We start from the raw sequence: 27,500 nt of genomic DNA, 5'->3' as shown, positions 1-27,500 counted from the left end.
CATATATATGTCCCTCAGAGTGTGACAGGAGTGAACATACAGCCCTGCTAGTGTGACAGGAGTGAACATACAGCCCTGCTAGTATGACAGGAGTGAACATACAGCCCTGCTAGTGTGACAGGAGTGAACATACAGCCCTGCTAGTGTGACAGGAGTGAACATACAGCCCTGCTAGTGTGACAGGAGTGAACATACAGCCCTGCTAGTGTGACAGGAGTGAACATACAGCCCTGCTAGTGTGCTGATCTCTCCATGTTTACCAAGAACATATGGCAGCTTCTCTTCATCAGGGAGATTTTGAAATTCAGGGAATATCTAACTAATTTTGCTGTAGAATCTAGATCTAATATGGTTATATTCAGTCTGCATTCAGTTAGGAAGTGCAGCTGTGTCTCGAACTTATTGATTATTATTATTTCTATTTATTTATTATTTCTCTCTCTCTCTTTCTCACTCTCTATCTCTCTCTCTCAGGAGCTGTTACAGTCTAATTCCTGTGTTTGTACTAAATGGAAGACGAAGCAGTGTTGTCAGGTATGACTCCTAACAGGTATGACTCCTAGCAGGTATGACTCCTAACAGGTATGACTCCTAGCAGGTATGACTCCTAACAGGTATGACTCCTAGCAGGTATGACTCCTAACAGGTATGACTCCTAACAGGTATGACTCCTAGCTGGTATGACTCCTAGCTGGTATGACTCCTAGCTGGTATGACTCCTAACAGGTATGACTCCTAGCTGGTATGACTCCTAACTGGTATGACTCCTAGCAGGTATGACTCCTAGCAGGTATGACTCCTAGCAGGTATGACTCCTAACTGGTATGACTCCTAGCTGGTATGACTCCTAGCTGGTATGACTCCTAGCTGGTATGACTCCTAACTGGAATGACTCCTAGCTTGTATGACTCCTAACTGGTATGACTCCTAGAAGGTTTGACTCCTAACTGGTATGACTCCTAGCAGGTATGACTCCTAGCAGGTATGACTCCTAACCGGTATGACTCCTAGCAGGTTTGACTCCTAGCTGGTATGACTCCTAGCTGGTATGACTCCTAGCTGGTATGACTCCTAGGAGGTATAACTCCTAACTGGTATGACTCCTAGCTGGTATGACTCCTAACTGGTATGACTCCTAACTGGTATGACTCCTAACTGGTATGACTCCTAACAGGTATGACTCCTAGCAGGTATGACTCCTAACAGGTTTGACTCCTAGCAGGTATGACTCCTAGCAGGTTTGACTCCTAACAGGTTTGACTCCTAACAGGTATGACTCCTAGCAGGTATGACTCCTAGCAGGTATGACTCCTAACAGGTTTGACTCCTAACAGGTTTGACTCCTAGCAGGTTTGACTCCTAGCAGGTTTGACTCCTAGCAGGTATGACTCCTAGCAGGTATGACTCCTAACAGGTATGACTCCTAGCAGGTATGACTCCTAACTGGTATGACTCCTAACAGGTATGACTCCTAGCAGGTATGACTCCTAGCAGGTATGACTCCTAGCAGGTTTGACTCCTAGCAGGTATGACTCCTAGCAGGTTTGACTCCTAGCAGGTATGACTCCTAGCTGGTATGACTCCTAGCTGGTATGACTCCTAACATGTATGACTCCTAGCAGGTATGACTCCTAGCAGGTATGACTCCTAGCAGGTATGACTCCTAGCAGGTTTGACTCCTAACTGGTTTGACTCCTAACAGGTATGACTCCTAACATGCACCAGATGTCCAGGTGGTCAGACACTTTACCACTTGAGCACTAAGGAAATTAACTGTTCCCATGGTAACATCTTATTTGGCATACTGCAGCAGCAGCTATAATAACTGTAAAGACAAAAACATCAATACCAGACTTTCCTCATGGTGTGTGTGTGTGTGTGTGTGTGTGTGTGTGTGTGTGTGTGTGTGTTTGTGTGTAGATGTTGTTAAGCTCAGGTGTAATGGTGACCCTCAGTCTAAGTGGAGCTCAGTTAGAGAGAGTGTCAATCGACAAAACACTGGTGGGACGGCTACCTGCTGACACCATCAGTCATGGTGGGTGTGAAACACACACACGCACGCACACACACATACACACATACATACCTCTGTGCACATCGCTGCAATGGTGATAACTCTCTCTCTCTCTCTCTCTCTCTCTCTCTGTCTCTCCCCAAGACGAACACGCACATGTACTTGTACGTGGAAGTATAAACCACACTTGCCAATTACACACACTACCCATTTTCCCAGCATGCACCTGGACAGCACACACACCTATAGGTCACCACCCTTGTTTTTCTTCATCTTCCATTACTCCCCTAGGACGTTGGAGAGGTCTGGACACACACATGCACACCAACACACACAACTACATACACAAACACACACACACACACACACACACACACACACAGTAGCACACATACACACACACACAAACACAGTAACACGCACACACACACACACACACACACACACACACACACACACACACACACACACACACACACACACAGTAGCACACATACACACACACACAAACACACAGTAACACACACACACACACACACACACACAGTAGCACACACACAGTAGCACACATACACACACACACAGTAACACGCACACGCACACGCCACACACACACACACACGCACACACACACACACACACGTCACATCTCTTCTTGCCTTGTTTGTCTTTGGTGAAATTGGACACTGTCCCAAATCTGCTAATTATTTTCTCATATCACTTATTGTTTATAGCTAAGCTGTCTCTAGCAGGTCTCTAGATACCTGACAACTCTCTTCCTCTCTCTCTCCCACTTTGCTTGTCGCTCTCTCTCTCCCTTTCTCTCTCTCTCTCCCTCTCTCTTTCTTTCTTCCTTTCTCTCTCTCCTTTTCTCTCTCTCTTGCTGCCCCTCCTTCTCTCCTCCCTTTGCCACCCCCCATAGAGCCCCATTCAGTTCCTGAGAGGCCCTAATTACCACAGTAATTGTGTGTGTGTGTGTGTGTGTGTGTGTGTGTGACTGAGTGGTGAGAGACTGGGTGGGGGGGCTTTCACATCTATCACTTGTTCCATTAGTTTCACACAGACAGACAATTAGGCAACACCTCTCAACACTGCGGAACCGCAACAGCCTTTAATTACTAATTAATAAGGATCTTATAGGACATTAATTAAGCATCTATAGCAGATTAATCAGTGATATGTAATTATTAATTCAATTATACATCACAAGAACTGGCACAAGAACTGAGAATTCTTGGGAAAACTAATATTCTATGACTAGAAGCTCTAGAATGTTCCAGAATAAGCCAAAAAGAAATGGTGTGGCTGGAAGAGAACATTCCAGAAATCTAGCGACGGAATGTTGGATTGGTGCTCCGCAAGCTTTCATCTATCCTGAGATTTATAATGTGGATGGTTGAGTTCTTGCCCTGCAGCGTTGACCAGCCTTCACGTGGTGACCAACGCAGCGGAGGAGATTGTGTCGCACAGGCGCTAACCCAAACGCTGGCCAAGACGGGGCTTGCGGAGCTGACCTCTTTGTGGGAACAAAATCTAGTGATTAACCCAGGTTAACAACATGATGGAAGCATCTGGAAAAGCTAATGACCTGGTGAGAGCACAGTTCACCAAAGACATCGACTGGTTGGCTTCTTTAAAGCTAGCTATGTGATTTAGCCGACAGGTCTAACAGCTCATATCCCAACCTACGGTTAAGTAATTCACGACTTAAAGTCACTTGTAAGACAGCATGGTAATGCAGTCATTCACGTTTCACCAACGCAGCTGTGTCTCCCAATCGGCACTGCTGCCCGGAGCCCACACGGCGGAGCGAGGTTTTTACCCAGAGGGCACTTGGTTAAAGATCGTCATTAACAAACAGTTCTGCATAACAGAGAGTGACCATGGCAAGGCCTCTGTTCAAACATTCCACACCACCGAGCAGGTTCTAAGGGGTTTCTCCTTTAATTCATTATTTGTCCGTGCATTAGAGAGTAGCGCTGCTAAGCCCTAGGGCTGTCAGGGCATCGTGTTTGAAAATGAGGAGGGCATTAGCTGGATCTCCAAAGCTGATTTACGAGGGGCGACTGTTCGTTAATCCCACTGTCCCTTCTGCTTCACATATGGGCCAAAACCTGTTCTCCCGACACACACACACACACACACACACACACACACACACACACACACACACACACACACACTTATACACACACACACACACACACACACATACACACACTCTCAAATACACACACACACACACACACTCTCAAATACACACACACACACACTTATACACACACACACACATACACAAAGGATGTTTTCTATATGCAATATACAAAGTTAGACATTAGTGTGGTAATTGGTTACTAGGAAATCTGCCTTTTAAATTTTGACAGTGTTACCAGAGTGTAAATACATAAGTATGTACTCTCAGAGTGTAAATACATAAGTATGTGCTCTCAGATTGGGGGTGTCCTTTAAGACCGGTATATGCTCTACGTTAAAGGAGAGTCCTTTCCAAAGTAGGTGGTGCCAAAATTATTTAAACAAAATAAGAGATTAAATTAAATACTATCATGCTTAAAAAAATAAACTTGTAATTAGCCTCACGAGAAGCAAACTTTCCCAATAATCTCTCCAGTCTTCCAATAACACGACGTCCGTATCAGCCCTTTCTCACATGCTGTGGTCGTTTCGTTCCAACTCGGAGAAGAAATGAAGAGGGTTGATTTCATTGTGACCCCGGAGCAGCAGTGCGTTCAGGACTGATTGTGGCCTCAGCACAAATTCAGTCACACGGTGCCGAGTCAGGAAGTCCAGGAAGTCCGGGAGGAGCTCCTCCCACTCCCGAGCTCAGCTGTTTGCACTGTCCTGCGGGACGATATGGGATTACTGCAGGAACGGCGTGTGTTGCGTGTCTTTCTCCTGCTGAGGTTGGTAATTCTGTGCGCTTACGTTTGGGACTGGAGAACGTTCTCTCTGTGATGCTGCTCGCCCTCCTCTACCTGTTTAATCGACTCTGTAAGCAGATTAATGTTGAGGAAGGGAAGGCGGTCATCGCTGTGGGCTGGTGGGCTGGTGAAGAGTTCCAATGCCCAGGCCAGCACAGGCCAGCACAGGCCAGCACAGGCCAACACAGGCCAGCACAGGCCAGAACAGGCCAACACAGGCCAGCACAGGCCAACATCGGCCAGAACAGGCCAGCTCGCCGTCTCCTTCTCAGTCTCCTTCTTAGTTTATGTGCCTCCACTGCTCTGTTCATCCTCCTGTCCCACTCTCTCTCTCTCGCTCTCCATCTCTCTCTCTCTCTCTCCATCTCTCCCTCTCTCTCTCTCTCTCGCTCTCTCTCTCTCTCCATCTCTCTCTCTCTCTCCCCATCTCTCTACCTCTTTGTCACATCCTTCTAGGTTACTGAGTTTCCTTTAGAGAATCATTCCTGTGTTTCGGTCTACTGGTACAATTATTAAAAAGTGACTTTTCTGTTTGTATATATGATGGCCAGTGTATGTCTAAAGATGTATTTTTTCTCCGATGTCTGATTCTGTTGTGTCTTTATCTTGAAGAACAATAATGAAACGAAAGGATCATTATTCTTATCTGACAGTCTTCCTTGGACTCTGCATTATGAATTCAGTGATACAGTTCTAAAAATTATGTGATTTTGACCTCTGACCTTTTACCCTTTGCTCCTCAGCGGTGATTGGTGAGCGCTTTCTTCTGCTGTCATTGGTGGAAAAAAGTCAGGTGTGCCAGGTGTACCTGCGTAGGCGGAGCCAGAGCTCACCTGAGCTCTCAGCACGGCGTTTGGAGAAGCTCTCAGCATCTGAGATTAAGGTAAGGCGAGAGCGTGCACACACACACACACACACATGCACACACACACACAGACATCTTTCAATTAGAAGCCATGCTGAGCGTGGTCTGGCTCTTCCATGAGCTTTTAGCTGTAATTAGTACACTCCTCTCTCCTCCACGTCCCTGGGGACAGGTGGCTCCTGCACACCTCCTCTGTAATGTTCTCCCTGGTCACTCTCCGACCCTCCCAAACACATCACACACAGCTGAGCCTCAGGAACAGAGAACACACACCTTCTGCTTTATGTGCAGGCAAATGAACACATCGTTTATTTTCCTCTGCGAAGCTAAAAACACAAATTCTATTGTTCAGTTCTGATTCTGTCGTTCTGTTTTATACATCTTTTATATAAAAACACAATCTTTACAGTTGAACAAACACAGAGAATGAAGTATGGCCTTCAGAGGCCATCAAAAACTGTGTGTGTGTGTGTGTGTGTCTACACAGTGTTTGTGTGTGTGTAATGTCTGTATAAAGTGTGTGTGTTTGTGTGTGTTTAGCCAAGGTGCAAGAGTGTCAAAGTTGCTTGTATTTGTTTCACTGTGAAGTGATTATGTAGCTCATTTTGAACTTCCAGTGACAGGTTAAGAGAGGTCAGAGGTCAAGTCCATCTCCGCTTCAGGAGAAACAGGTGCTCTCTCTTTTTTTTTTTTTACTTGCTTTCTTTTCTTTCCTTTTTTTTTGCCCTTCATCGACTTCGTTCACTAGCTCTCCAGAATAATCTGTGCACGCATAAAATTCACGCCAGAATAAAAGTCCCTTTGTGGAAGGCATTAACCCCGTTTTTTGACGGGGCTGGAGCGAAAGCGTGGCGGCGATCACGGTTGGCGGCGATCACGGTTCGGACGCGCCTGATTGGCTGGCGAGCACAATGCGTGCGAGCGTCGCGGTACCGAGCCCGTGCGGCCGCGCATTATCGCATTACTGACGGGCTTTGTGCCGGCGCCGCGCCACTATGAAAGCAATCTCTCCTGTGGTGAGTCTGGCTCCGACCGCACAGCTCCGATAAGACCCCCCCCCCACTCACCACCCCACCAACCCCACCAACCCCCCAGAGGTGCCGCTACCCCCCCCACACCCTCTACCCACAGAGCCACTCCCCCTCCCCACCCCACCAGCCCTGTCCGCTGTGTGCTTGTTTGGCCTGAGCCCAGACCATAATCCTCCCGAAAGTGGGTTTGATTATTGCTGACCAGCAAACACAGGGAAGATGGAGAAAGGTGAGAGTGTGTGTGAATGTGTGTGAATGTGTGTGTGAATGTGTGTGTGTGTGATAGAGAGGGTAAAGATAGTGGCCAAGAGGGCAGGAGAGAGATTAAATATATTTTCCTTCCACTGTGTTGAGCTACAGTTTAGTTGTTTACCTTGTTGTCTGCTGGCTACTTATTTTCATTTAACCTTCCCTTCATCACCCCAGAATGTCATTTTTTTTTTCTGGGTCAAACCAAACCACCATTTTATGTTTGCTCCTTCCTGTGTGTGTGTGTGTGTGTGTGTGTGTGTGTGTGTGTGTGTGTGTGTGTGTGTGTGTGTGTGCGTGTGTGTGTGTGTGTGTATACGTATATATATACATATATGCTCGGGTCGGCGGTGTACGGGGTTCCAGGCCGGTGGCGTTTCAGGACGCTAGCTTGGCCCTGACGCTAGGCTCTGCATGCTGAAGAGATAAGGCCTTCACAACGCTCCAACGCTCCATGCAGAGATCATGAACGTCTGCAGGACAGTGTGAACATGCAGGAGATCCCCTCAGATCTCAATGCTTCACTGGCCTCCAAACGCCAGGAGGTGTTAGTGCTACAGTACTGTAGGTAAAGATGTGGGCTGTTTAATCACAACACGGAGCAGGGGAACCTTGGAGTGGGATACAGAAGGACTGTTGCCCAGTTCAAGATCATTCAGACTTATTTGGGTGTTTACACTTTAATGGATTCAGATTTTCTCTCCAGCAGGCCATTGTTTTATTTATTCATTTAGCCTGTTAGGTCATTTGAGAAATTTACAAATTTCAAATGATTTTTTCCTCAATATAAAATGCTCACAAGTAGGTATTTTTCTGTCATCTTCTGTTACCAAAGCAACTGACTAGGAGAGACTGGGGGGGATGTGAAGCATATCCAACAACACAGAGAGAGAGAGAGAGACAGACAGACAGAGCGAGAGATAGTTAGAGGAAGAGAGAGAGAGAGAGAGAGAGAGAGAGAGAGAGAGAGAGAGAGAGAGAGAGAGAGAGAGAGAGAGAGAGAGAGAGAGAGTCATGGTGTAATGTGTCTGTAATGCCATTTTTCTGTATGGCTGTAGAACTGGAGAGATGCAATTGTTACATCATCTGTGGAACTCTGAGACTGTTCCATTCTACAGACAGCAGCCTCACACACCTGTCCTCCACCTTCAGCTCAAACACACACCTGTCCTCCACCTTCCAGCCCAAACACACACCTGTCATCCACCTTCCAGCCCAAACACACACCTGTCCTCTACCCTCCAGCCCAAACACACACCTGTCCTCCACCTTCCAGCCCAAACACACACCTGTCCTCCACCTTCAGCTCAAACACACACCTGTCCTCCACCTTCCAGCCCAAACACACACCTGTCATCCACCTTCCAGCCCAAACACACACCTGTCCTCTACCCTCCAGCCCAAACACACACCTGTCCTCCACCTTCCAGCCCAAACACACACCTGTCCTCCACCTTCCAGCCCAAACACACACCTGTCCTCCACCTTCCAGCCCAAACACACACCTGTCCTCCACCTTCCAGCCCAAACACACACCTGTCCTCCACCCTCCAGCCCAAACACACACCTGTCCTCCACCTTCCAGCCCTAACACACACCTGTCCTCCGCCTTCCAGCCCAAACACACACCTGTCCTCCGCCTTCCAGCCCAAACACACACCTGTCCTCCGCCTTCCAGCCCAAACACACACCTGTCCTCCGCCTTCCAGCCCAAACACACACCTGTCCTCCACCTTCCAGCCCAAACACACACCTGTCCTCCACCTTCCAGCCCAAACACACACCTGTCCTCCACCTTCCAGCCCAAACACACACCTGTCCTCCACCTTCCAGCCCAAACACACACCTGTCCTCCACCTTCCAGCCCAAACACACACCTGTCCTCCACCTTCCAGCCCAAACACACACCTGTCCTCCGCCTTCCAGCCCAAACACACACCTGTCCTCCACCTTCCAGCCCAAACACACACCTGTCCTCCACCTTCCAGCCCAAACACACACCTGTCCTCCACCTTCCAGCCCAAACACACACCTGTCCTCCACCCTCCAGCCCAAACACACACCTGTCCTCCACCTTCAGCTCAAACACACACCTGTCCTCCGCCTTCCAGATCAAACACACCCATCCTCCACCTTCCAGCCCAAAGACACACCCATCCTCCTCCACCCTTCAGCCCAAACACACACCAATCCTCCTCCACCCTCCAGCTCAAAGACACACCAATCCTCCAGCTCATCAGTGACTCACAGCCAGGGTATTTCTAGAACCTTCTCCCCCCCTTCACACTGGTTCATTTGACCCGCCACTTCTTTTCTCACCATTCTAAAGCCAGTTGGCAGCAGCCAAGCTCAGTGGTGGCGTCTCAGACATCCAAACCACGAGCCCTGCAGGGGCACTGAAATGGGGCGGTACTGGTTGTGTGGTGTGAGCCGTTTGGCTTGGACCTGCACGGCTGTCCTTCTCCAGTGTGAAGTGAGCAGCTTGTGTCCAGTGCGAGGGAGGCCAGCACTACATCAGCATGTCCAAACACCAGGCTCTTTAGAGCTGCCGCCCGCAGGCCCTCGGCTAACACCAGGAGATCTCATTAAGACTTCTCCTCACACCATGAAGGATGCGCCGCTCAAATATCCTCAAAACACCACAACTTACACAAGCTTCTGGAATTAATAATGGAAGAAAAAAAGGTCAGTTAAGTATAAACACCTTCAGCCAAAATCAAAAATAATACAAACGAGCAAAAAAAAAAAAAAAAAAAAAACCCCCAAAAAAAAAACAACACAACCTTCAGTCAGAATCAGCGATAATGCAAACAAGCAAAACTGACCTTTAGCAATGGACAATCAACAACAAACAAGCAAAACTAAACAAAACAACAGTAGGTTAGGACCAGGGGCTGTTTGGGGAGAGCTTGTGCTGTGTATCAGTACATGGAGCCTGTATACAGGCTATGACTGAGGATCAGTTGGGGCTGAAGGTCTGGATGGAGCTCTGGTCTCGTTCTCGCTTTCTCTCTTTTGTTCCTGTTTTATTCTTCTCTCTTTCTCTCAAAATTGTTTTTCAAATGTTTATTCGGTAGCCTTCACTGGAATGGCAGATAAGAAAATGCTTTATTTGTACGGCCAGGGCTTGGGTTACAGAGTCTGAGAGAGTTCAGGGATAAAACAAAACACTGCAGTGCACTACACAGTTGACTATATGATGTTCAGTGAGACAGCTGAAGACAAAAAGGAAGAAAACACTGTTTCTTTTTTGTGCATGCGTGTGTGTATGTGTGTGTGTATGTGTGTGTGTGCATGCGTGTGTGTATGTGTGTGTGCACGTGTGTGTCTCCTGACATCATCAGTCAATGTTCAAGGTGTGGTTTGTTCTACAGCATGTACATAACTGGTCCCAAATGGTGTTCTCGGGAGTCTTTTTGGGGCCAAATAACATTGCATTTGGCATTTTACTTAGCCAATAAATGACTCACTGTTCCTTTAGATGTGCTGGTTCCATTTATTCTGATCAGGTTGGTTTTCCTCTGGTCCTGAGCCTGTGAGGTTTTAGGGCGTACTCACACTATCGTGCACACGGTGCGCTGAACTCTGGTACGGAACGGGTGGCCCGCTTGAAGAGGTTGGCCGGAGATGCTCTTCTTGGGATTGCGTGCTGTACGGCTTTCTGGATGGAGTTCTGTCCCACACAAACTGTGTTGTATGTGAATGTTGTCCCTGTTAGAAAACTCATGTACTGTATTGACAAGTTCTGACAGCAGTGCATCCTGTTATGTTTAATATTGAGAGTATTATAATTCAGTATTTTGTGACATGCATATACATATTTAATTTTATGATGTTGCATCTGTAAAACTGTCTGTTTGTGTCTATATGGCTAAAATTATTTTGAAGTAGAATCAACAAAATTTAAACAAGTTGCACGGAGATGCATTTTTTGGCAGACCACCTTACCGAGAAACGCAATGCACTATAGTAATGCACTAGTTAACATGAACACATGAAGTAACACATGAATCCTTTAAGGTCGCACCAAAAAAGGTGCCAGTAACAAAGAGCCACAACAGGAGCTGCAACTGTTACATGTTTACGTAACGTTAGTTAATTATTGTTAATGTGTTACTTCATGTGTTCATGTTAAATAATGCATTACTTCACATTAGTAAGTAAACACTTACTGTAAAGTGTTACCCAATTAACAAATGTTTTGGTTTGACGTGCATTCTCGCGATCAAAACGACTCCAAATAAGCCACAACAGAGCCACGCGCTCCACTGTCCTGCACGAGCGCGCTTTTCTTCTAAACAAAGGTGTTGTGATGACCAGTGGACAAAGTACACAAACCAAGTACAAAAATGTACTTGAGTATTGAAAGTAAATGCTTTAACATTCAGCATCATGCTCTGTTTGTAAAACCTGTCAAAATAAAAATTGTTTTCTGATCTAATAGCTAACTAACCATGTATACAGTGATAATGTCAGACTTATTTTAACAGAAAAAATGATTTGCTGTAGTAACGACAGATTCTGCATAAATATAGTGAAGTTAAAGTATAAAGTTACAAAAATTGAAATATTTGAGTGAAGAAATATTTGATTGAAGAAATTACTTCTTCACTGTCCACCACTGGTGATGACACAAGCCCGGGCCGGGGTTGTTAAAACTCAGTGTGAGCGTGAGCGTGTGTGCCTAGTGTGAATATGCCCTTAGTGTGTGTGAGTATGTGGGAGTGTGCATTAGTGTTGGTGTGTGTGAGGAGCAGTGAGTGGCTTAGGTACCGTTCTCTGAACTCTGAACTCTTGAGACATGAGTAACAGTATGAGTGAGGATTACTGTTGTCTCCGGTTTGGTTTGCCCTTTATTTGATTGCCCTGTAATTTATTGATTTGTGAACATTTGCCTAAATTTGCAGTGTGCAGTGTTTGTGTTGCATCTATAAACCTTTAGGATTTGTTTACAAAGCTCAGCATGAAGGGATTCAGTTGCATCTTTGTTATATTTGCCAAATTTGTGATGTCTAAGCAGACCCCACACTGTGGGCTCAATACTTGATTCAAATATTTCAACTGCGCTCTCTCTCTGCTGTTTGCCCAGGTGTCGTGGGTGGAGCTGGCGGGAGGAGGCGGGCATCGGGTGGAGCGATGCGTGGGCTTGAGCCAGGCGCAGGACGTGGGCGTGTGTTGGTGGCCCGGTGGGCGTGAGGAGGTGTGGCCCTGGTCACCAGCGCCCAGTGCTGCAGAACGGGCCAACCTGGTGCTGCTTGGCTGTTCAGAGAGCCCTGGGCTTACGGTAAACACACACACACACACACACACACACACACACACACACACCATGAAATTATTATAAAATTATTTATAAAAAGCTTTTTCCAAAATTCTGTAAATGAATCTGGTCATTAAAAACCAGCCAATCATTCTGCCTTGTGATTTGATTTATTTTAGTGTAAAGCAGAGACTTGATGGACATGATAACACGAAGCTTTATGCCTTAAAAATAACAAAATGTTATTTCATTCTTCATATCTATCTATCTTAGTTAATTTAGTTAATCAATGTGCCTTAAATATAGTTTAACCCTAACCATTATAAATGCGTTGAAATTGTAAATATGGTGGCAGACCTGGCCTTGAAGAGACCAGTTGTCTGGAGCTGCTGGATCCAAAGACCTCCAGACACACAGCGGAGCAGAGCTGCCTTAAAACCACAACAGTGGAATATGATTGTAAAAATGGTATAACACTGATGGAAGCTGTTCTAGATTATTTCTAGATCATTGTTCTAGATCTATTTTAGCTGGGCTATTATAGACTAGAATATGTTCTTTCTTGTTTGACACACACACACACACACCACCAACTCATTATTATGTCCATGCGTAAACACACACACACACACACACACACACACACACACACACACACACACACACACACACACACATTCAAATATTCAAATATTCATTGATATTATATATATTAACATACACACACATGCGCGCTCATATACTCATTGTCATAATAGACCCATACCTCCAGGGTGGCTTTTTGCCTCTCAGTAGACTAATGTGGCTGTTTGCAGTATGAAATTCAATAGAGAGACGGGGGGGTCTGACCATGGGAGTAGTAAAGTTGGTGCTGAATTGATAAATAGGGCATGACCTCTTAAATAATGCAGACCATTCTAATGATGTTTGTGTGCTGCTCTAGTGATCAGGGCTGAGGGCACTTTCTCCCCCTGCTCTCTGGGCTCCGGCTCTCCCACAGCATACGCACTTGAGCGGCTTTACTGGCCAAGCTACACGCTTTGTGTGCTGGTGATCACAACAGTGTCACTAGTCCATCGAGGACAGTGTGGTGTCTCCAGTATTGTCACTGGGGTTCTAGAATTGGGGCGGGTCAGTGTTTCAGACTGACGTAATTCCACATACCATTGTTACATCATAAATAGAACATTCTCGTCTGCCATGCCAGTTAGCTTATACGCTTTGAAAGGCCAAGGTGATCTGTTCACTTAATAGAGCAGTGCCTCCCTGGCACAGCTGGCCTTCACGCATTCATTTACTTCTGAGCCCCTGGCCATGGTGGTGGGTGTACTGAAGATGCCGTTTCCTAATGGGGAGCTGGGCAGTTATGTGTTTAAGAGGAGGTTGCTGGATTGTGTCCTCCGTCTTGTCTGTCTCTGCCTCCTGTCTCTGTCCTGTCTGTCTCTTAACTCCTGTATTTCTGTGTATCTCCCAATCCTATCTCTCTGCCTCCTGTCTCTCTGTGTATCTCTCTGTCATGTCTGTCCCTTTGTGGCTCTCACTGTCCTGTGTTTTTTAATCTGTCATGAGATTTTGTCTAACTCCTATCCTTATGATTTTCTCTGTCTCTGTCCTGTCTGTCTCTAATGTCTTTCTCTGTCCTGTCTGTCTCTCTGTCTCTCTCTCTGTCTTGTCTGTAGGTGCCGCCTATATCTCTTGCCATACCTTTAGGCCATTAACTTGCTGTCACAGGCACTCATGGTTTGAGTTCATGAGCAGTGCACCTTGTTTTTAAACACATGCCCCTCCTGCCTTCCTCTACACCCCCCACGTTGACTGGAGAGTACTGTGGAAAAGCGTTACCAATCGTGAAAGCACGCAAAAGCAACAAATAACGGGAAAATGGCTAAATGAATAAATAAATCATGGCGGAACGCGACAACTCTCACCCGCTACGTTTTGGAACGCATGCCATATTTATCTCTGGCCTTCACGTAGCTTCAATTTTCCTTCTCTTTCGTTTTTCTTTTTTTCCTCTTCCCTGTTAAAGAACATTAAAGCATTTCTGGTCTGCATCATTTCTAATTAAAGTGTTTGTTGTCGTTTTCAGATCCAGAGTGTGAAATCAAGCTAGCAGTTTTGTTTTTTTTTTTTTTTGTTTTGGGTTTTTTTTTTTTGCAGGGAGCCATGCAGTGAATCAAACGCGCGTGCATCACACTCGCTCACACACACGCTCGCACGCTTCAATCACTTCAAGCTCATATATATGTTCCTTTTGTTAACTTTGCTATCTGCATTCTAAGCCAATTTTCTACTTAGTCTCCAGTATTTACAGAGCGCTTTCGTTTCTTATGTCGTCTTAATTCCTACCCCTCCAAGATAAGCACAGCCCGAGGATGCACAAGGGAAACACACACACACACACACGCACACACACACACATGCACACACGCACTCGCACACACTTATTTATGCAAACATTTAACATTTTTAATCATTTCCCTAGTTCGCGGAAATTTGATCAATTATATGGAAAACCACGACGGATGTGCGTTTATTTCTGTGCGCAACGCGTTCTCTGGGAAGATCTGCAAAGCAGGAACATGCTCTGGCAGTTCTTGTTTGTCTTCCTTTTTTCTAAAAGCAGTTATCTCTCTGAAAACACTTCTCAGTGTATTTGTTTGATCTCCATTTCTGCAAGGTTTTCCGTATTTTGCCACTGTTCACACAGAATGAGATATATCCTCCAAATGCACAGAAGTATGGCCTTTCCTATGCAGTCTTCAAACACACTTTAAAATGGCGAAGTCTAAAAGGTGCAAAAATTAAATCGTGCCCCATTTTCTGCTGTGCTTGTAAAGTGAATTTAAGGGGTTGACATTTTGGCTGCTTGCGGAACGGTTTCTGCCGTGATCAGCACACAGCAAGCTCTTTCGTTGCATGCGCCATGACAAATCGCGTGCCGTGAGATCTTCTTCTCGCCTGTCCATTCAGAGCTTGTGTTTGGACCGTGGCCCGTTCATTAAGGGTAATGTGGATTCTGCTTTTGCAGAGAATACCAGTCTTGGTGTGTGACCCCAGTGGAATAACTGAGGGGAGTGGGGTGTGTGTGTCTGGATTTCACGCCACGGTAGTTCGACAAGTATCTGTGTCCTTCGCACTCTCCAACTGCAGTCTGGGCCAAAGAATCGTCCAATCCAGCTCTCATAATCATCTCTCTCCTTTACACACACACACACACACACACACACACACACACACACACACACACACACATACACATACACACACAAAATCTCTCCTTTGCTCTCTTTCTGCACACTTCTCTCTCTCTCTCTCTCTCTCTGCATTTTCTCTTTCTCTCTCTCTCTCTGCTCTCTCTCTGCAGTCTCCCTCTCTCTCTCTCTCTCTCTCTCTCTCTCTCTCTCTCTCTCTCTCTCTCTCTGCTCTCTGAACTGGAAAATTGGTTCAAAAAGGCCTGGTGCAGTGAACAAGGCCCACTGCTCAGCTGGACTTGACCACGTTTATCTTTCTAGCTGCAAAAGAAAGTCCAGGGAGTTGGGAAGACAGAAGAGAAGAATAGTTTTGACCAGTCACTGAAACCAATAACTAGCACAGACCAATTTGCCACGGCCCCTCCACCCTCAGCCCCCCCCCTCCACTTTTCTCTAAGATGCTGCCTGGCTTTGTGAAACTGAATCTGTTCATTGTTTTAGCAGCAGCTGTGGGATTTGAGCTCAGCATGCGCATGTACGTGTGTGTGTGTGTGTGTGTGTGTGTGTGTGTGTGTGTGTGTGTGTGTGTGTGTGTGTGTCTGTCTGTGTGTGAGAGAGTGAGATGCCGACTCCATCCTGTTTCACTTCACCCTAACTTGCTTACCCTAGCTCTGCTGCACCAACCTGTCTCACCCTAACTCTCTCTCTCTTCCCTGTCTCTCTCTCACCCCTGTCTCTCTCTCACTCCAGTCTCTCTCCCTTCCCCTCCTGCTGTGTACACTCACTGCTTTTTGTTTCTTTGTTTTTGTGTTACCATGGCAAAAGCTTTTGCAAAAGCTACATGGTTCTCTCTCTCTCTCTCTCTTCCTCTTTCTCTCTCATTCTCTCTCTCTCTTTCTTTGTGCCCATCGGAGAGAGATCGCTCGCTTCTGAGCTGGATAAGACACTGATGGAGCGGTGGGTCCCAGTTCACTAGTGAAACACGCAGCCGTTCTTCATGTCTTAGTTAGGATAATGGTGGAGAACTCTGGCGGACAGGATAAGACTGTGTTTGGATCTAGTGTTTTATCACTAGTGTCAGTTATATCAGTCCAGGACTCCTTTCTTTGAGTGAGAGTGTAAAGCTTTAGTGCCACTGAATAGTGCTACTGACCTGACACGTGTTAACCCAAAAACCTAGAATATTGAGAGATTAGGGGAGGATTTTTTTTAAAAATGTAGGTTTTTAATACACTGTATGCTGCTTTTGATAATTTTTTACCCATATTTACGTTAATGCTAACAAATTAATTAAAGTATGAGTATTGTTGATTGTATGAGGGCTTTGGAATATTTGGTCTATATTATCCTTGCATGTGTAGCTGTGTTGTATTAGTTAGAATGGGTGAAAGCAGTGTACTTAGCCTCGTTTATGTAGCAGTGTTATATTAACCTAGCATGGCTGAAACCCCCGTATTAGCGGTGTATGTGTTACAGTGTTACATTATCCTTACATGTGTAACAGCGTTACATTACACTTGCATGTGTAACAGCTTTGTTATCCAGGAATGGGTAAAAGCATTGAGTTAGCCTCACTTTTGTTAACAGAATATAATGTCCTAGCATAGGTAACAGTGTTACAATAGCCTAGCATGAGTAACATTGTTATATTATGCTTGTATCGGTAACAGCATTATATTAGTTTAGCCTAGGTAACGATGTTATATTAGCTTAGCATGGTTAACAATGGTTATATTAGCCTAGTGTGAGTAAAGTCATTTTATTAACCTAACACTGGTAGTGGTGTTATATTAGACTAGTGTGGGTGACACCGTTATCAGGGCTCTCAAGTTTTGGATTCATGTCAGAGTGTGAGAGTTGTTGACGGGGGGTGGCGAACGTAAGTTGTTGAGCGGGGGGGGTGGCGAACGTAAGTTGTTGAGCGGGGTGGGGGTTTGTATATCGCGATCGATCGCCAGTGGAGGGCGACATAGATATGGATCGGAGGTAAATAAACTAGATTTTTTTTCTCGCCGTGTGAAATCGGAAGTGTGGCGTGTGAGCGTGTGAAGACGGTCAAATGTGTGTGTCACACGCTCAATGCGTGAGACTTGAGAGCCCTGCCGTTATATTAGCCTAGCATAGGTAACAGAAGCCGAAGCATTTTAGGGTGTAGTCTAGTCTGGGCCAACCAAGCAGTTGTGCAGTTTTAGCCTAGATATCTGATCATTAGTTAGTGTTAGCAAGTTAGTGTTAGCATTCATTAGTTAGCGTTAGCATTCATTAGTTAGCGTTAGCATTCATTAGTTAGTGTTAGCAGGGTTGCCAACTCTCACGCATTGAGCGTGAGACACACGCATTTGACCGTTTTCACACGCTCTCACGCCACACTTCAGATATCTCACGCCGAAAAAAAATATCCAGTTTATTTACCTCAGATCCACATATATGATTCAATACGTTACTAGTTCGCTAGCTCTGGCGCCATCCACCGGCGATATAACACTGAATCTGTGTCCATTTTACGTTGGCCCCCCCCCGCTCAACAAAATACACTCGCCACCGGCTCCAGGTTAAAATCTCACTCCAAGCGAACGTCAAAAGTTGGCAACCCTGGTTAGCATTCATTAGTTAGTTGAGGGCCTTGGGCACCAGTGCTGTCCCAGGCGGCAGGGTGGTGGTGGGGAGCCTCCGCCCAGCTACAAACAGGCGGAGGATGAGACAGGTGGGGCTCAGCAGGCCCGGCTCTGTGGAACTCTGTCTGTCCTCTGGAACTCCCCTCTGTGCTGTCAGCGGTAGCACCTCCAGCCCCGCCCCCCCAGCTCTGGCTCCACCGTTGCCTTTACCCCCATCCCCCAGCCAACTCCCCCGGGGCAACAGCGGAGGGAGGGGGGGGGAGGATGCAGTCCGGGGGATTAGGGTGAAGAAAGAGTGGGGGAAAAAAAACAGAATACATCCTCTACTTCCACTTGCAGACTGTAGGCAGCCTGCTTAATACCACCGCTACTGGCACAAGCAAACGGGACCACAGCCTGTGCCAAACCACATCTATCCCTCCCTCCCTCTCTCTCTCTAATTCTCCCTGTCATTCTCTTTTTCTATCTCTGTCTCCCTCTCTCTCTAATTCTCCCTGTCATTCTCTTTCTCTCCTCTCTCCCTTTCTTCCTCTCTCTAATTCTCTTCATCATCCTCTCTCTCTTAATTCTCCCCGCCATGCCCTCTCTCTCCTCTCTTCCTACCTCATTCTCCCTCACTCTCTCTCTCTCTCCTCTCTCTGTCATTCTCTCTCACTTCCTACCACTCTGTTACTCTCTGTCTCTCTGTCTGTGTTCTTGGCAACCTCTCTGTCTCACTCTTTGTGTGTTTGGGTTGGGGTGAAGTGTGAGATGCTGAACGTTCACTCTTCTGAGTGTTCTGAACAGGAACTCCCAGCAGGACTGTACAGGGCTGCACTCTCACTTCCTTTCATCTTTTTGTTATGTAGCTGTGAATCAGGACGGAAGACACTTGGCACCTGTTATGATGTTTAAGTTCTCCCATTATCTCCCAGACGTTTCTTTGTGATAATTCCTTTAGGATCTATTGGTGCCCGTTTTTGTAAATGTGTTTTGTGTTCAGTTAGCACTGGGAAAACTCTGTGTGTGTGTGTGTGTGTGTGTGTGTGTGTGTGTGTGTGTGTGTGTGTGTGTGTGTGTGTGTGTGTGTGTGTGTGTGTGTGCGCGCGCAGGTGTTGAGCTCCATCCGCACCGACGGCGACCCTTTGAACTGCTATTTCAGCCTGACCCAACCGTACCAGGTCCTCACAGTGGAACTCCGAGAAGCTCACCCTGCCGCCACTCAGGCCTGCGTCTACGAGTGTGCTCGTGGCCACTTCCAGCGATTGTCGGCCACGCCCGTGCCCCTCCCCTCGGCCCCCGTGACCTGGTGCCGTGACCCGAGTGAGCGCTTGCTGCTGCTGGGCCTGCAGGACTGCTCCGTGGTGCTCTTCCACCCTGAAACGGGCATCGTGGGCCGGGCAGCGTGCCCCATGCTACCCTCGCTGCTGGCCTGGCACCCCTCCGGAGGCCTGGTCCTGGTGGCGGGGAGCGCAGGGGGAGATGCAGTGCTTTGATCTGGGGCTCTCGCCCCTGCCAATGCGGCTCCTGTCTGAGGAGGAGGCCCCGGGCCTCGGAGGCCCCACGCTGCAGCTGGCGTGGCATATGAAGGCAGCTGGAGGGCTGGCAGGGGTAGAGTGGGCACACTCGCCCATGTCCCAGGGGGCCGAGGGGCCGGAAGTGCACGATCTGCTGCTGCTCAGGTTCCATGGAGGGCCACTGGCTGCTCTGAAACTAAAAATGGGTAAGTGTGAGTTTGAGCTTGTTTTTGTCCTTTCTGTGTCTTTGACTGTGTGTGTGTGTGTGTGTGTGTGTGTGTGTGTGTGTGTGTGAGCACATCTAAAAAGCTTGAGCTGCTCAGCTAAACCGGGGTCGGCAACCCGCGGCTCTAGAGCCGCATACGGCTCTTTGGCGCTACCCTAGCGGCTCCCTGGAGCTTTTTCAAAAATGTTTGAAAATGTAAAAAGATGGGGGAGAGAAATATATTTTTTGTTTTAATATAGTTTTTGTGTGAGACAAACATGACACCAACATTCTTAACGTTTTCCAATGCTGTAAGAATGTGTAGAATAAATTAAATTCAATTTCAACATTTATGTCAACGAATATTTGCGTCATAGCCTGTGACACACGTTTCTATTAGCAGGGCGAGATGAGGCAGGTGGCTGTTGTAAACAAACCGGCGCGTGACTTTGCGCGCGCCGAGCTTCAGCGCAGTGAACAAAGTCATGTTTGCAGGGTTCATACACCTTTACAAGGTGGAATTAAAGCACTTGTATGTCACTTTAAAGATCCATTTCAATAATTCCCAGCACGTTAAACTTAATTAAGTTAAATATTTATTAGTGGTGGGAACTGGGTCAAAATAGGTAAGCAAACTATGATGACTTTCACCTTGATAGTTTAGCTCGGCTGTATTCTTAACCAAATTGCACAGTAGGGGGCGAGAACGAGTTTTCAAACCTGTGAATTACAAACCGTACGTGTGTTTACATGGATGCAGCCACGAAGTCGCCAGGTTTGCTTCATGGAAAATTCATTTTTAGGAAGCTTCCTAATGGAGACATTGATAAGACTAAAGTTGTTTGCACCTTATGCAACGTGGAATTAGTTTATTGTAGGAGTTTTACCAGTCTGAAGTACCATTTAAACACAAAGCACCTGTTTGCTAATGCTGCTGACGCTGGGTCAAGCACTGATGCAGCCCAGGGGAAGAGTCGCCACAGCCGAAAAACAGGTTAAATGTACTAAATGTTGGCTTACATTTCAAATCTCATGTTTAGCTGAATAAACATGTTATCATCCCCCTTTAATGTACAGTATGTAGGCTTACAAATTCATGTTTAACTGAATAAACCGTTGAACACGAGTAGCCTACATTTTATTGAGCATGTTTTTTTCAATTATCAAAGTCATTGATGCATTTTGGAAACAGGAGATGAGCCCCTGGTCTAATGCACCCTCTGTATTAAGAAACCCTATCTCAAAAACTGACTTTTAGTCATTACTTGGGTAGCACGCATATGAGCCATTTTAATCTAGATTAATCTAGATTAATTTCAAGATTTCAGTGAGATTAATCTAGATAAAAAAAATGAATCAATGCCCACCCCTAATATTTATACATATACTCGTAATGATTCGAAATAATGCGCTTTTTCGTCACATTATTTAATGGTTGTTTATTTTCAAAACGCCCAATCTTAACGTCTTCACTTCTCTCATGTTTCGTCCTAGAATTACAAGAGGCTCGTATTTGTTAACGTAATACAAGAGAACTGTTCTATAGTCAGATAGCTATTTGTTGTGAAACGAAGTAGTTACAATTTCAAGCATTTTCAAGTACTTTAGCCTAAATTCCAGCACTTTTCAAAGCTGGAACACAATGCGATATTAATTTTCGTCAGGTAAATGTTCCTTCCTCTGTTTTTGAGGGGTGTTTCTTTATACTACCACATCGTTTCGGACAACACTGCAAAGAATGTGACGTGCCAAGTTTAAACGCCTCTGCCATTCGCGGAGGTTCGCGCAAGGTGTGCGGAGTCGCGCGCTACGGTCACTCGCGAAAGTATCTTAATCTTAAAACTAAAATGTTGCCCTCCATGTATGAAGACACTAAAGAAATAGTTTTTAAATAAATTTTGTAGGATAGAGTTTTGTTTGTTAAGACACCCCTACTACAGAATACACTGCAGGGAGAATAAACTTTGATAGTAGGCTAATATAGATACATACAGCATGTGTTGCCTTCATTATAAGGCTTATATAATACAGACATATTTGTTTTTTGTTTTTTTGGTCCAGTATGGCTCTTTCAACATTTTGGGTTGCCGACCCCTGAGCTAAACCAAACAAATCTAGAATCTGCTCAAGCCTGACTTCTAGAATCAGAGACTTCCAATTCTAGAAGTCCGCTGTGTTCTAGAACCAAAGCTTCTGGATTTCTTGAGTCTGGCTAGCAGGAAGGGCAAATGGACAGTTTCACATGCCGAGGTCACTCGATACCTGCCCTGTGGCCGTTGCCCACAGATGTATTGTGGGATGCATTTTTCCAATAAATCATTTACAGTGGCCAAAGATCCCTGTGGGCTGCCAGATAAAGTTTGCCAATCAAATGGAGCCAAAAGTTTAATTCTGACTGTGGATGGGTGTGAGACTCAAAGCAGAGCAGCTGAAAGAGGCAGGACAGAATAAGAACAGAAAAAGAAAAGAGAGAAGGAGGAAGAGTGACCTGGATGAGCACCGCAGAAAGACAGAGGGGCACTGCGTCTGCTCTGCTGCTCTAGTCTGTATTTATTTGCTTCTTTGTAGGCGTGATCATTGCGTTCGTCTGGTTTGTTCTACCGTGTTTGTTTATTGACTTATTTCATTAGGACTGAGAACCACAGAGAAACACGAGCGGCACATAAGAAAGAGCTGGCAGACCTCCAGTATTCCTGAGGAGGTCTCATTCTCTCTCCCTCTCTCTCTTTACCTCCCCCTCCCTCCCTCTCTCCACCTCTCCCTCCCTCCCTCTCTCTCCAATTCTCCCTCTCTCCACCTCTCCCTGCCTCCCTCTTTCTCCACTTCTCCCTCCCTCCCTCTCTCTCTCCACCTCTCTCCCTCCCTTTCTCTATCCATCTCTCTCTTTCTTTCCCTCTCTCTCTCTCTCTCTCTCTCTCTCTATTTCCTCTCTCTTTTTATCTCAAGCCTGGTGCTGATGTAGTTTATTAGAGTGTGAGCATGGAGAGTCAGGTGTGTGTGTGTGTGTGTGTGTGTGTGTGTGTGTGTGCTTGCATGCTGAGGGAAGAGAAAGAAAACAAACAGGTTAAATTACAAGGACCAATCAAAGTGAAAACAAATTGCCCAGCATTACAATATTTTGTCATTAGGGTTGCATCACATAGGACGCTGTGTGTGAATGTTAGTGTGTGTGTGTGTGTGTGTGTGTGTGTGTGTGTGTGTGTGTGTGTGTGTGTGTGTGTGTGTGTGTGTGTGTGTGCGTGTGTGTGTGTGCGGGTTTTTTGTGGGATTATATGCTAAAGCCTTTGAATTAGAGTCAAAACAGCTTGTAGCTTTTGGTATTTAAAATATCTTCTTTAATTCTCACTGGCTTGCGAAATAAGCACAGATCCCCATTCCTGATGGAAACGTTTAGTCAGTTCAGAGAAAGCTTGGAGTGGAATTCAGATCAACGCCGTTTCTCCCATCCTCGAATGAATTCCTGCTTATGCTCAGAGCCTTAATTCCAAATGAGGTTAGGTGGTTTGAGAGAGGCCAGGCCAACATGATAGCACGGTCACAGCCTCGTTCTGGTGGAGCACCAATCAGAGCTCTCACGGCGCAGTGTGGCGACCACTCACCTTCCCAGACAGCTTGGACAGACATATTAGGTCTCCAAAAGCATTTATACCAGTTTATACCTATTTATCTCCCTTTTTTATTTGCCAGTGTGTGTGTGTAAACCTGTGCTTGTGCCTGTGTGCATGTGTGTGTTTGCGGGTGAACACGTGCCCATGTGTGTGTGCATGTGCCTATGTCTCTGTGTGTATGTGTACACCTGTGCTTGTGCGTGTGTGTGTTTGCGGGTGAGCACGTGCCCCTGTGTGTGTATGTGTGTGTGTGTGTGCATGTGCCTATGTGTCTGTGTGTATGTGTGTGCACGTATGTGTGTGCCTGTGCATGCACGTGTCCCTGTGTGTGTGTGCGCATGTCCCTGTGCATGTGCCTGTGTGTGTGTGTGTGTGTGTGTGTGTGTGTGTGTGTGTGTGTGTGTGTGTAGCCGTGCCCAGTCCCAGACAGTCTCTCTCTTTTCTCACTCTGCTTTCATATTAGCCACATTAGTGACTCCTTGGGGCTTTGCATGGGAGGCAGCCTACTAATTGCCTGCTTGTAATTTTAATTGGGCTCTTCTTGAAATTAATTACACAATAAGGTAGCCTTCGGTGTGCCCACACAAAAATGTCTGCCTCTTATGCTTGTCCTAGGAAGAGATCACTGACTGGCAGTGGAAAAGCATTTGTTTATTAAACATTAAAGAATAAAAGTATGTGTTTATTAAGCATTAGAGCATGCATTTATTAAACATTAGATTGAGTGTTTATCAAACAACTTGTGTACATGTGTAACACAAAACAAAGATCTTCATGAGGTTGTTTAATTCATGTGTGTGTGTGTGTGGGGGGGGGGGGGGGGGGATTATCGTTACTGTGTGTAAGTCCCATGTTGAAAAGTTGGCAAGGTTAAATGTTCCTGTGATTGACTCTTGATCAGAAGGATTAAACAGACACTGAATTATTAATGCAGTTTTGTGTGTGTGTGTGTGTCCAGTGCCCCAGGTAATCATCACTTAGTATGATCTTAGAGGTTTGTGCTCATGGAGCAGACAAGAGCTGGAGATGTGAGTAAAGGAGACACTGGGAGATGTGAGTAAGGGAGACACCGGGAGATGTGAGTAAGGGAGACACCGGTAGATGTGAGTAAGGGAGACACCGGGAGATGTGAGTAAGGGAGACACCGGGAGATGTGAGTAAAGGAGACACTGGGAGATGTGAGTAAGGGAGACACTGGGAGATGTGAGTAAAGGAGACACTGGGAGATGTGAGTAAAGGAGACACTGGGAGATGAGAGTAAGGGAGACACTGGGAGATGTGAGTAAGGGAGACACTGGGAGATGTGAGTAAAGGAGACACTGGGAGATGAGAGTAAAGGAGACACTGGGAGATGTGAGTAAAGGAGACACCGGGAGATGTGAGTAAAGGAGACACTGGGAGATGTGAGTAAAGGAGACACTGGGAGATGTGAGTAAAGGAGACACCGGGAGATGTGAGTAAAGGAGACACCGGGAGATGTGAGTAAAGGAGACACTGGGAGATGTGAGTAAGGGAGACACCGGGAGATGTGAGTAAAGGAGACACCGGGAGATGTGAGTAAGGGAGACACCGGGAGATGTGAGTAAGGGAGACACTGGGAGATGTGAGTAAAGGAGACACTGGGAGATGTGAGTAAGGGAGACACCGGGAGATGTGAGTAAAGGAGACACCGGGAGATGTGAGTAAAGGAGACACCGGGAGATGAGAGTAAGGGAGACACCGGGAGATGAGAGTAAGGGAGACACCGGGAGATGAGAGTAAGGGAGACACCGGGAGATGTGAGTAAGGGAGACACTGGGAGATGAGAGTAAAGGAGACACCGGGAGATGTGAGTAAGGGAGACACCGGGAGATGTGAGTAAGGGAGACACCGGGAGATGGCTACAGGTGTGATTGTTATGTGGTCTTTATTGGAGTGATCTATGGGTTATGTGGTCTTTTTTGGAGTGTTTGGTTGTGTGGTATTTACTGGGAATGGTTAGGGTGGTTTTTATTGGAGTGGAAGTTTTCTGTCTGTTCTCTGTATGCACATTGATGTAAATCAATGTGAGCCTTAAATAATATTGAATTAAATAATGCATGGTTCTCTGAACACTGTTAACAGGGCCCTGGGCTCAGCTACCTGTTGTCTGTTCATTTTAAACACCTGTTGTGTGTGTGTGTTTGTGCGCGTGTGCGTGTGCCTCTTTAAGGTAATGAACTGTTCAAACTCACTGCAGTATCTACTTCAACGAGCAAGTCTTCCCTGTTGTGTGTGTGTGTGTGTGTGCGCACGCGTGCATGTGTGCATGTGTGTGTGAGCGTGTTTGTGTGCGCGTGTGTTTGTGTGCGTGTGAGCGTGTGTGCGCATGTGCGTGTGTGTGCGTGCGTGTGCGTGCGCGCGTGCGTGAGCGTGCATGTGCGTGCGTGTGTGCGTGCGTGTGTGCGTGCGTGTGTGTGTGTGTGCGTGTGTGTGTGTGTGTGTGTGTGTGTGTGTGTGTGTGTGTGTGTGTGTGTATATGTGTGTGTGTGTGTGTGTGTGTGTGTGCACTCATAAGGCTGTGGGGCACAGAGAGGAAGATAGATCAATCCAGATGTCAATGCCCATCTAGCAGAGCACTGTCTCCAAAGATCTGCCACTTACTTAGTACACACACACACACACACACACACACACACACACATGCTCTCTCTCTCTCTCTCCTGAGCACACACACCTTTCTTCCTTAACACTAAAACGTTAAGATTCAGCTGCTAGTTCCTATCTGTAAACGCTGCCGAAGGTGACCTGCCCCAACACGTGCTCCTGCAGCGGTGGGCTTCCTCTTTTAGAGGTGTAGACATCATTTTCAAATTGGTGTAAATGTAAAACTACATAAAAACTTTATGAGGAAGATGAACTTTTATGCGTTTCTGTTTAATCAGAGTTCTCTCGTGTGCTTCCATTTGAACCTGACTTGTGCAGTGTTTCTTTTCACTTATGTGTACAGTATGTACATGTAGTTTCTGGGTGGACTTCTCTACACCTGCCTTTTTTAACCACAGGAGAAGAAATAGCACATTAGAAAATAGGGCTGTTCCTCTTTTGTGAAGTTCTAATTGTCTTCAGAAGCTCCTTGTGCTGAGGTCTGCAGAAGGCCTGTGTGCACGTTCCTCAGTCAAACCCATGAGAGGAGATGTCTGAATAAACAGTGTCTGTAGTTTGTTGATCTCTCCTACATGATGACTGAAAGTTAAAAGATGTGGTGAATCACTGGGTAATAATTGTTACCCAGTAATTATAACCCATGTAACCCATACGGATCAATGTAATCCATGTATTGATAACATCTTCAACAGATAAAGCAATCTCTCAGCAGTCAGTTAATTACGTTTGTGGTGGTAGGTGGTGTGTGTGTGTGTGTGTGTGTGTGTGTGTGTGTGTGTGTGTGCAGGTGTGATGAACGAAGTTCAGCTCAGTGCAGATGTGTACTTAATGTACATGTGTATATGTGTGTTCAACCTAACATTAAGGTGTGTGTGTGTGTGTGTGTGTGTGTGTGTGTGTGTGTGTGTGTGTGTGTGTGTGTGTGTGTGCAGGTGTGATGAACGGAGCTCAGCTCGGTGCAGGTGAGCTCCTGCAGCATCGTTTGCGCTGCGGAGAGGTGGGTGCTGCCCTGGGCATTCTGGGTAATATGGACTGGTGCATGATGGGAGCAGAATGTTACCGGGGTGTGATTTCAGTGACGGACCACCTGCTGAGAAAACCACTGGATGAGGAGACGGAAGGTGAGAGACGCAGCAGCATCAGTAACACACATGAAGTCTTCATGAATGTGGGATAAATACTTAATAATGAACACAGGGGCAGGAATGATAAAGATCACCTCAATACTTCACTATGGGTGTAGGATAAACATGTATTTGAATGTAGCATAAATCATTTATGAGTATGAGATAAATAGTTATGATTTGGATTAATGCTTATAAGCGCAATAGTGTGAGTATGATTACCACCAGTATGATTTTTTTCTTGTAAAATAAACACAGGATAAATATTGTGCGCG

At 46.1% G+C, this 27,500-nt stretch overlaps 1 protein-coding gene across 1 annotated transcript in view; it reads left to right on the top strand.

Annotated features, from left to right (window-relative positions):
* The window catches only part of wdpcp (WD repeat containing planar cell polarity effector), a 96,169-nt gene that overhangs the window by 37,617 nt on the left and 31,052 nt on the right, over positions 1 to 27,500 (top strand). Inside the window, 7 exon segments of the mRNA XM_076977542.1 lie at positions 475 to 534; positions 1,921 to 2,035; positions 5,697 to 5,836; positions 12,188 to 12,382; positions 19,259 to 19,612; positions 19,614 to 19,869; positions 27,034 to 27,222. Coding sequence (XP_076833657.1) covers positions 475 to 534; positions 1,921 to 2,035; positions 5,697 to 5,836; positions 12,188 to 12,382; positions 19,259 to 19,612; positions 19,614 to 19,869; positions 27,034 to 27,222 — 1,309 coding nt within the window.

Source organism: Brachyhypopomus gauderio, chromosome 17 (assembly GCF_052324685.1).
Source record: "Brachyhypopomus gauderio isolate BG-103 chromosome 17, BGAUD_0.2, whole genome shotgun sequence".
In the NCBI taxonomy this organism is placed as follows: domain Eukaryota; kingdom Metazoa; phylum Chordata; class Actinopteri; order Gymnotiformes; family Hypopomidae; genus Brachyhypopomus; species Brachyhypopomus gauderio.
This window is presented reverse-complemented; position numbering and strand designations above follow the sequence as displayed.